At 35.5% G+C, this 10,186-nt stretch overlaps 1 protein-coding gene and 1 pseudogene across 1 annotated transcript; both read left to right on the forward strand.

Annotated features, from left to right (window-relative positions):
• The window catches only part of LOC107552842 (glutathione S-transferase kappa 1-like), a 23,543-nt pseudogene extending 21,758 nt beyond the window's left edge, over positions 1-1,785 (forward strand).
• A 3,332-nt stretch (positions 1,786-5,117) lies between these two features.
• On the forward strand, positions 5,118-10,186 carry LOC107552844 (glutathione S-transferase kappa 1-like). The gene is made up of 8 exons (XM_016234844.1): positions 5,118-5,130; positions 5,217-5,288; positions 5,383-5,464; positions 5,541-5,654; positions 6,004-6,149; positions 6,392-6,507; positions 6,567-6,661; positions 10,042-10,186. Exons 1-8 carry the CDS (start codon positions 5,125-5,127, stop codon positions 10,089-10,091), a joined length of 681 nt encoding a protein of 226 aa, XP_016090330.1. The 5' UTR covers positions 5,118-5,124; the 3' UTR covers positions 10,092-10,186.

A 10,186-nucleotide genomic window follows, 5' to 3' on the forward strand; every position in this document is an offset into this window, starting at 1 on the left:
AAACTCAGAAGAAACAGAAGAAACGCAAAATTCACAATGTTTAGTTTATTCATAACATGATATAGTTAAATAACACCATGACAAGTGAGCTATTTTACTCAATTTTCTCACGACGCAAAACAAACAAACATTCAAAACACCTACAGAGTCACCTACTGATCACTGCCTGATTCAGTCTATTAAAATACATTCAGAATGATCACAAATTCAAGACATGGGGGCAGAAAATGTGTATATTTATACTCCAGTTCACAAGGAAGAGTGCCTTTTTTTCTCCCAAAATTACCATATACAAATGTGATATTGATTTTTTACAACAGTTCAATAAACTAGAAGTTTTATTAAGAGACTTACGTTTTAGACACCATATTGCCTGTTTTTGCACTATTTCGCCAAAAAAAATAATTCCAAACAAAGCCACAGTGCAGTTTTGCGTCTCTGAGCAAAATGACGGTGTTTAGTTCCTGAATGAATCGACTGTTTAAATGATTCGGTTCAGTCGCAATGACTCCCTTAACAGTGACTTACTGCCACCTACTGGCGGTTTTAATTTCACATTTAAAGTATCTTTTCATTTTTTTAATGATTTCAAATATCAGTATTCAATGTTTTATGTTTAATATATCCAAACATTATTTATGCATTTGTAACTGCAGGTTAAATGCATTCATGTTCTGCATTAAACAGTGTGTAAATACATCTAAATGCCAATTCAGATGCAGCTTATATCTGGCTTGCAAAGATGAATTTTGTTGCTACTGATTTAATTTGCTTGGTAACAGCCCAAATGTCTTATTCTTATTCACTGATTAAATGTAAGAATTTGACTCAAAAGATAATGCACACTTATAGAAAAATGGTTTTATAAAGGTAAAATGCCCATAAAAGGTAAAAATCTATTTAAACTTATCTGACCACCACACTTTTTCATTTATACACATTAAATATTACATATATGTATGTAATAAAATGTGTATTTCCATTACAGGTTTAGGTCTTAAATTTCATATAAGGTGGTATTAAAAAGTCTTAAATTTAACTTGTTCAAGTTTGCAGAAACCCTGTACTCAGAGTTGAGGAACATATGCGTTAAGTTATTGTGTTACTGATAACTAAACTATCAAATTAAGCTACATATTTACTTTGTAAGTAGTGTGTTTGTTATTTATGCATAAAAAATTACACTTGTGAAATGAAAATTTATGTTCTAATATAGTCTAATAATTCATTTAAATGTTGTTCTTTCTTGATATTTATTTGTTTGTTTACTTATTATCAAAATGATTGAAAGCATTCTAAGTATTCAGTGTTTCTTCACAGCAAAGATTTGTTAGAAAATTGATTTGGTCATGTCTGTTTGATCACACATGCTATATCATGGGTTTGTTTATGGCTTGTTAGCATTTTAACCATTTAAATCCTTATTGGTTGCCAGTGCTAACCATGATAATAATCAAAGAATTTGCCAAAATGTGCATCACTACTCTGGATGTTTCACATCTTTTATATATATATAATTGTGTTTTTTTTAAATGACCATATATCTTATATTTACCATTTATTGTGCTGTGTCATGTTTTAAACCATACATTCCTAACTAACCGTAGAATGTTAAAATCTTAGGTGACACACTGTTCATTGTCCAATCATTCTCTTTGTGTGTGTGTGTGTGTTCCAGGGGAGAAGTGGATGGGGCCTCACCCTAACAAGCCCACAGCCCATATGTGATCACTACCCCTCCATACTCAATTTCAACTTCTAAATGTTTAAAGTGGTGTAAATTCACATTGTGAATTTAAAATATATATGAATATATGAATATATTATATTTTATTTAATCTAGCCTCTTATGAAGACTTCATATGACCCAGCACCTGTGAGTAGATAACACCTTCCCTGCAAGGACTCCAGATACAAAATTATGACATTTTCATTGCTTTAAAATGCACACAAAGTTTGCTTAAATGCATATCTGGTATTTGTAAATACTATACAGGGCTCCAGACTAACAGACTTGAGAGCAGTGGCACAACAAGCGCCACTAAGTTCTACAGATGGTGGCGCCAGGAGCAGATTTGGTAGTGCTGGGGGTGGTGTGTGGGAGTATTAAAATATAGATCATTTAATCATAAAATTACTATTGTTTTGCATTAATACGTGCAGTTAATATTACATGCACATTTCTTGTTTATTTTTCTTTTGTTTATTGTTTATACAGATTTGACAGATTTAAGCTTGAGTTAAGATGCATACAAATTTTACTTTTATTAACAACAGTAACAGGTGCAATATCTAATTTTTGTATAGAAAATGTATATATTCCACTTTTATTAAATGTACCATTATTCTTCTAGTAACTGGAACTGACCAACTTCAGTGATTATGTGTGATTTAGTAGCAAATTGAAGAAAAGTTCAGGCACTTTGCGACTTTTCTTACTTCATACACACAAAAAAGTTACAAAATCTGATTTCTTGATGATTTGATATTTTATAATAGTGATTTTATAATTTTCAAAATATAGAGAAAAAGTAGAAATGAATGACTAATAAGCCAATAAGTGCTCCTCTGCTGCTGTCTACTGGTTATAATTGGGATTTGATGTATTTTAAAAATTTTACATAAGTGTTTGTTTACCATAAAGTATATTTTGGTCATCCCATTAAAAATAACATTCAAACTGGATCATTTTAGAGCTTTAAAGTTCTGGAAATAGTTGTGTGAAATGCTTGAAAGTAATTGAAAAGTGCTTGAATTTCTCTCTCAAAAGGTTGTAAAAACCCTGAAATTAATGATGTTAATCACAACACCATGGTTGCAGTTAACGTTACTGCTTCTGGCTTCCAGACATATGTCAGTGCTGTTTATGACAGATAATTCTGTGCAGAATTGAAATGATTCTCACTCTCGGAGCAACGTTGCTGTAAAATAATTAAATAAAATATAAAATAATGCTAATTTAAATGTTTCAAAAGTTTACTTGCATTTGATAAGAAGCTACGTGGCCGAAAATTACATGTAAACAATTTTAAGGCTATTTTGGCTATGCTCATGGCTGGTCTGGTTACTGGTATAGGGCTTTAGCCAAGCCGTTAAAATTAGACCACACATTGCCTCGATTTCGCCAGGTGGTCTAAAAGCAGACTACACGTATCCCGTCCAATTTAGAGCTAAATCGTCGCTACAAATAGACCATGTCATGAAATTACATGTATATCTTTGTAGATATTATTGACACTGCGAACATGATGGGATATCAACCATCTCATGGCCAAAAACTACAGTGAATCAGGTTTGACTATAAGTGGGCTACAGATAGCCGCTCGGACTACGAGCTAAATCGTGGCTATGCACAGGTTAAGCATTGAACATGTCAAAGAAATGAAACCAAACACCCTGTAAACGCTGTTACTTTGCTTACATGATGGAATATCATACATCTCAAGTTATTTTGCCAAAAAACGACATGAAATCAAATTCAAGGTTATTTGGGCTAGAAGTGGGTTACATAGCCGGACTAGGCCTATATCGGGTCTATACTTAACCGAGACGTTGAAATGACGGCTATTGCTTGCTGGGATAGTTTCCGTGATTGGCATCTTCTTATTGATTTCATATTGTTACGGTTTATATTCATGATGAAAGTGGAGCGAGCGGTCGGAGAATCGGATCAGTAAACAATTAGGCGATGAATCTCAGACATAGCCGGACGGGATTAGATTTCTCAGAGGACTTCTGTGTTACCTGAAAAGCAGTAATTATCTGATTCACGAACAAATGTAAAAACAATTCGTTAGTGAACTGGGCCGCGCTTTGTGGCTTTGACTAAAAAATAACCGGTTCATAAGAGTTAATGAAGCCATTGGCACGCTGTGTGCGCGTGCAACCATCGCACAGTTTATTAAAAGACGTGTTTTTGCCATTATTTAGCATTACTCTGTCATCGCCGCGGCTGAAAAGTAGCACATGAAACACTGCTTACATTTACATTTTATTCTGTGATAATTCTGGGCCGTGCCACCCCGGTAGATAAATAGAGACATTTACAGTCAAACACAGGTGTAGCTAGTAGGCATAATGTTCAAATTCTACTACTCTAAACTCTACTAAATAACTATAAGAATTCACATGTTCACGTTAATTTTTTTACATTTAGCTTACAGATCTCAATTTAAATGCTTCATTTGTTTTCTGTTCTATTCTATGCTATCAGTTTAAATGCTTCAGTTTGTTTTTATATTATAAACCTAATAAATAATTGACCTCAAAAAGGCATTTCACAAGCAATATATGCTTCATTTTTCATATTATATTAAAAAATGTAATTAAATATTAAAGAAGTTAACTGTTCTTTTTTTTATTTATTTTTTTAATAAATGTTTGATATAGCCTATATCAGGTCTGGTATAAAGAATGTTTGCTCAGGTGGCCAAAATGTCCACCAAATAGTGAAAAGTTTTGCTCGGCAAGAAAAAAAATAGAGGGAACAATGGTAGAACCTTTCTTGGAACTGGGAAACTATAGTCAGGAAGGTATAGTATGTGTGAACTCCCAGAGACAAAAATAAAGGTACTTCACGATGCCATAGAATAACCTTTTTGTCTAAATGGTTCCATAAAGAACCTTTAACATCTGAAGAACCTTTCTGTTTCACAAAAGGTTCTTTGTGGTGAAAGAAGTTTCTTCAGATTACAAAAAGGTAAGAAAGAGATGGTTCTTTAAAGAACCTTTGACTGAATGGTTCTTTGTGGACCCAAAAATGGTTCTTCTATGACATCGCTTGAAGAACCTTTTGAAGCACCTTTATTTTTAAGAGTGTACAGCATGTGCGAAGATGCAAAGCATATGAAACAGTGATCCCAACTAAGCTGGTTTGCCAACAACCATTAAACACAGACATGGTGACAGACAAGGGATTTCCAAAAAGGGAGAAGAATTCCAGATAGGTTTGGAGAACATTCAAAAGGGGAAGTACAAGACAGACAGTTAAGTTTGAGGGTAGGGTTTGCCTATGTGTTTCTTTGTTTGAAGATCCTGACCCTTTCGAGATCTCTGACCTGCAGCTCCATTCTTCTCCCATTAAAAGGAATCAGAACAAGAACACAGCAAGGGTTTTGTACCATCATGCCTGTAAATGCTATTATAATAGATATATATTCTAGTCCATACTTATGTGTTTGGATGTGTGAATATTATATTGTGATTACTTATTACAGATGTCCAGTTCCAGAAAAGTGGTCAAGCTGTTCTATGATGTTATCTCTCCTTATTCCTGGCTGGCATTTGAGGTGCGAAAGTTTTTTATGCTTAGTATATTCATTGCCATGCCATCGGTGCTTATGCAGTGTCAGTATTGTGTGTGTGTTGATTTTGTGTTTTAAGGTGCTGTGTCGCTATAGAAATGTTTGGAACATTGACCTCAAATTCAAACCGGCATTTTTAGGGGGAGTCTTTCATGGTTCAGGTAAATGTCAAACAATTTGTTGCTTTTGTTGAGATTTTCTTCACAATGTCACAAAACATTTTTGCTTTATTTCTAGGTAACCAGGAACCTGGATTGGTCCAAAATAAGTTTCATTACATGGTTACAGATTTGAAGCAGCTGTCTGAGTTCTTTGGGGTCCCTGTGAATCCACCTTTACCTTGTAAGAAAGGTATTCCAACCACTGTTTCTCTTTATGATGGCTCATGACCACATTCCCAATTTAAGACATACTTTAAGCTGATTTCTCACTCAAATAGAAGAACAATACTGTGGACAGTTTTTAAAGTCATTTTTATTATAAACTTTTTGGAAAAGATTTTTCCCTGCCAGTGAGGTCCCTTACAAGGGCATGCAAGTAGTGCTAAACTTTGTTTTTGTAAATTAATTAAGCATAATCTGTCTTTCTGTTTATTTAAAAAGAAATTACAAAATTTCAGGTATTTTGCATTTTTACGTAAACATTGGTTGTTTAGGTTAATCACAGTTAATCTATTTTTCTCCCTTTCTTTCCAACTAAGGCACTTTGGATGTGATGCGTTTTGTGACAGCTGTTGCTGAGAAGGAAAAAGAGGGAGGCGTGCTGGTGGAAAGGGTGTCTAGAGAGCTCTGGAAGAATGTCTGGAGCACTCATCAGGACATTACCCAGCCTGCCTCATTAATTGAGGTATCCTATACCCAAGATTAAGAAATTAAATCAAACTAAATGAGAAAACAATCACTAACATTTACGTGATAATCTTTAAATTATTACTCCATTCCATTATGCATATGAAACAATTTCATTTTAGCACCAAGGTGAGGACTGGCATATTGATCTATAGTAAACCAGTAGGAAAGATAATAAAACAAACTACTGTTTGATAAAATAGTGTGTTAACTATAGGCTTACCTTTCTGTTTTGCACAGGCAGGATTAAAGGCAGGTCTCTCAGCCAGTGAGGTGGAAGAATTTCTGATCCTTTCCCAAACTCAGCAAATCAGAGACAAGCTGAAGAGTGTCACACAAGAAGCACTGGACTATCGAGTCAGTGCCTTTTACTTGTGTTTTTAAACCCTTTGTCTTTTCATAGTGGTAAATAAATGGTCTTTGGTCTTCCGTTCATCGTGTGTGATGTGAACGGGAAGACTGAGGTCTTCTTTGGTTCTGACAGATTTGAGCTCATGGCTCAACGCATCGGTAACTATGAACTAGGGATGTAAACTGTTAACAAATTACCCAATAACCTTTATTAACAATTAGTTTGACTAATGCCATCGTCAATTATTTTACAAATTTACGTTATGCTTTATATTTTTAGAAAAGTTACTTCAATAACTGTCATGTTAAAAAGTGTAAACTAGTCGTGGTTTGTCCATGAACAATTCTTTGATTTTGAACTTATCTTTTAAATAACTCAAACGAGTTGTCTCATAGAGTGATTCATTTATTTAGTCTTGGCCACACATGTGCAACAGTCTTATAGTCTCATAAAAGACTGTTTGTACACACAGCACGCTCATGAAATCAATCCCACATACTGTTTTTAAAATTCAAAGAGTACCTTCCACGTATTAGAATGCCGTAAGTGTTTGTGTATGTGGAGCATAAGAAGTGTGTTCAAGTGTGTGTGAACATTTCATAAATTTCATATATGTATGCAAAGACTTTATACTTGTGTCTGGAGTGAGCAACAATAAATGTGGGGGTGGCCCCTAAATTTGGAATGGTATCTGGAATGGTATAACAATTTTGGGTGCAAAAATGTTTTACCTATTTTAAAAAAAAATGCCCCTGTGCAGTTAAAATAAATCTATCACGGCTGTCGCCCATATTTTTTACACGTTTAACAGCGTTGAGCATTGTAACTGATCACACACTGTTGATCTTATGAATGCAATGGCCAGCAATCGGACTCGTTCAGATGAGTCATCTCTGAAACACCAGAGTTTTGCTCAGTGCTTGCATGCGCTGACTGAATTCTGCACTCTTGCCAGTTCTCTGATAAACAACAAAGTGCAGATGTACGTAGAATTTAAGAGATTAATTTCACAGTATATACAGATTCATTGATTATAACAAGAGTTTATTTTTTGAGAGTGCTTAAACTCTCAACTTAAACTTGATAAAGTGAAGGTTCTTTGCTCACTTTCTGTATTTATTCCGTTTGAATAATCATGGAAATGAAAGCTTTATAATTAGTAGTTTGCTTTTATTAAATTGTTATCATGATAAATTCAAATTCAGTAGTATTAAAGATATTTTATTACATTACTTCCATAGACTATCTGGTACTTGCCAAAAAGACGGATTTATGATGTGCAGGGTCGGCGCTACCTATAGGCAGAGCAGCTATATGTGACCCTGGACCACAAAACAATTTTTGAGATGTATATTATACATCATCTGAAAGCTGAATAAATAAGCTTTCCATTGATATATGTTTTGTTATGATAGGACAATATTTGGCAGAGATACCACAATTTAAAAATCAGGAATTTGAGAGTGCAAAAAAAATCTAAATATTGAGAAACTTGCCTTTAAAGTTGTCCAAATTAAGTTATTAGCAATGCATATTACAAATAAAAAATTATGTTTTAATATATTTGCAGTAGGAAATTTACAAAATATCTTCATGGAACATGATCTTTACTTTTGTCACAGTCTTCAGCAAGTGTGCCCAGGAGGGCCACCAGATGACTGTGTTCTGGGAGCACATGGCTTGTGTTGTGTTTGTCTGTTGCCATGTGCTCTCTCCTGTCTATTGTCGGGCCCCTCCCATCTTGTTACCTAGTTATTGTATAAGTTGCTCCACCTGTGTCTCCCTCGTTAGCCTGCTCGTTTGGTTTCCTATTTATTCTCCTGGTGTCTGTCATCCTGTGCTGATCCGTCATTTCTCATTGTGTGTGTTTCGTGTCTGCATGTGGTGCAGCTTTAGGCCTGCCTGTCTGTTTTTCCCCCTCGGGGTGGTTTGAGTTTGTTTTTGTTTCATTTTTATTATTAAAATAACCATTTCTCCTGCAATTGAGTCCTCGCTTCATCTCCCCGCATGCACCGTGACAACTTTGGCATATCCTAATGATTTTTGGCATAAAAGAAAAATCTATAATTTTGACCCCATACAATGTATTTTTGGCTATTGCTACAAATATACCCCAGCGACTTAAGACTGGTTTTGTGCTCCAGGCAGGGTCACATATTGCCTCGGGCTTTAAGGCGGGGCCTCCATAACCGTACCATCCCCTATAAGCAAGTCCACCAGTCAAGACAGGCAGCAAAATACTAGTCTCATTGTTCATTGGTATAGTTGAATTGTCACTCACCTGCAATTAAACCAATTAAAGCCACAATATATCTGATTTTTTTATATTAAAATATCCAAAAGCCACTAGAACAGTGTTACATATTTTGCTTACTTGTGTACTTACGTTATCCCAAATGTTTCGAAGAATGTTTAAATCCAGCAAAATAAGCAATTTCCCCTCAATTTCTGGTTTTGTTTTGTAGAAAACATGGAAACACCAAAGATGCTAACCATTTCTCCTGCAATTGAGTCCTCGCTTCATCTCCCCGCATGCACCGTGACAACTTTGGCATATCCTAATGATTTTTGGCATAAAAGAAAAATCTATAATTTTGACCCCATACAATGTATTTTTGGCTATTGCTACAAATATACCCCAGCGCCTTAAGACTGGTTTTGTGCTCCAGGCAGGGTCACATATTGCCTCTGGCTTTAAGGCGGGGCCTCCATAACCGTAACATCCCCTATAAGCAAGTCCACCAGTCAAGACAGGCAGCAAAATACTAGCCTCATTGGTATAGTTGAATTGTCACTCACCTGCAATTAAACCAATTAAAGCCACAATATATCTGATCTTTTTATATTAAAATATCCAAAAGCCACTAGAACAGTGTTACATATTTTGCTTACTTGTGTACTTACGTTATCCCAAATGTTTCGAAGAATGTTTAAATCCAGCAAAATAAGCAATTTCCCCTCAATTTCTGGTTTTGTTTTGTAGAAAACATGGAAACACCAAAGATGCTTTAATATGTTATGTGTTTTAATAGACCAGTGAAGACCGCACAAAGTAGCATTATAACAGAACTTTCAAATGTATCTAGTATGATAAAACAGCGCTGCTTTTTTCCCCACATACGCACGACCGGAAGGAGTGGAAGCGGTTGACTGTGACATAATAAAAGCTCCGCTGCTTTCGAGCAGTGTGTCACGCTCGTTCAGCGGCCTCGTTTCACTTCGACGGCTTTCAGCCTCACCCTGCTTCATTCTACTATGTTAATAAATCTTTAGCTCATCCATGAACATGATTTCTGCCCGAGTCCCGTCGGATTGCATCAGCTGTGGGGATGAAGTCGACAACTCCCATGACTCCACACTCAGTCACAGCATCATCAAACTACGCCTTTGCTTCTTTGTTTATTTTGAATACGCGCCCTCTAGCGGCGAAAATGACATATTGTGCCTTTAATGTTGCTGTTTCAAAGCGGGTCAATGTGAGTGTACTGTGACATACTGTTCATTGTTCATTCATTCATTCTCTTTTTTTATATTCCAGGAGAGAAGTGGATGGGGCCTCACCCTAACAAGCCCACAGCCACAATGTGATCACTACTCCTCCATGCTCTATTTTAACAACTTCTAAATAAAATGTTAAAGTGGTGTAAATTCACATTGTTTCAATTCAACAGCAAACACACACA

This window comes from Sinocyclocheilus grahami, unplaced genomic scaffold (genome assembly GCF_001515645.1).
Source record: "Sinocyclocheilus grahami isolate Dianchi unplaced genomic scaffold, SAMN03320097.WGS_v1.1 scaffold459.1, whole genome shotgun sequence".
Classification (NCBI taxonomy): Eukaryota; Metazoa; Chordata; class Actinopteri; order Cypriniformes; family Cyprinidae; genus Sinocyclocheilus; species Sinocyclocheilus grahami.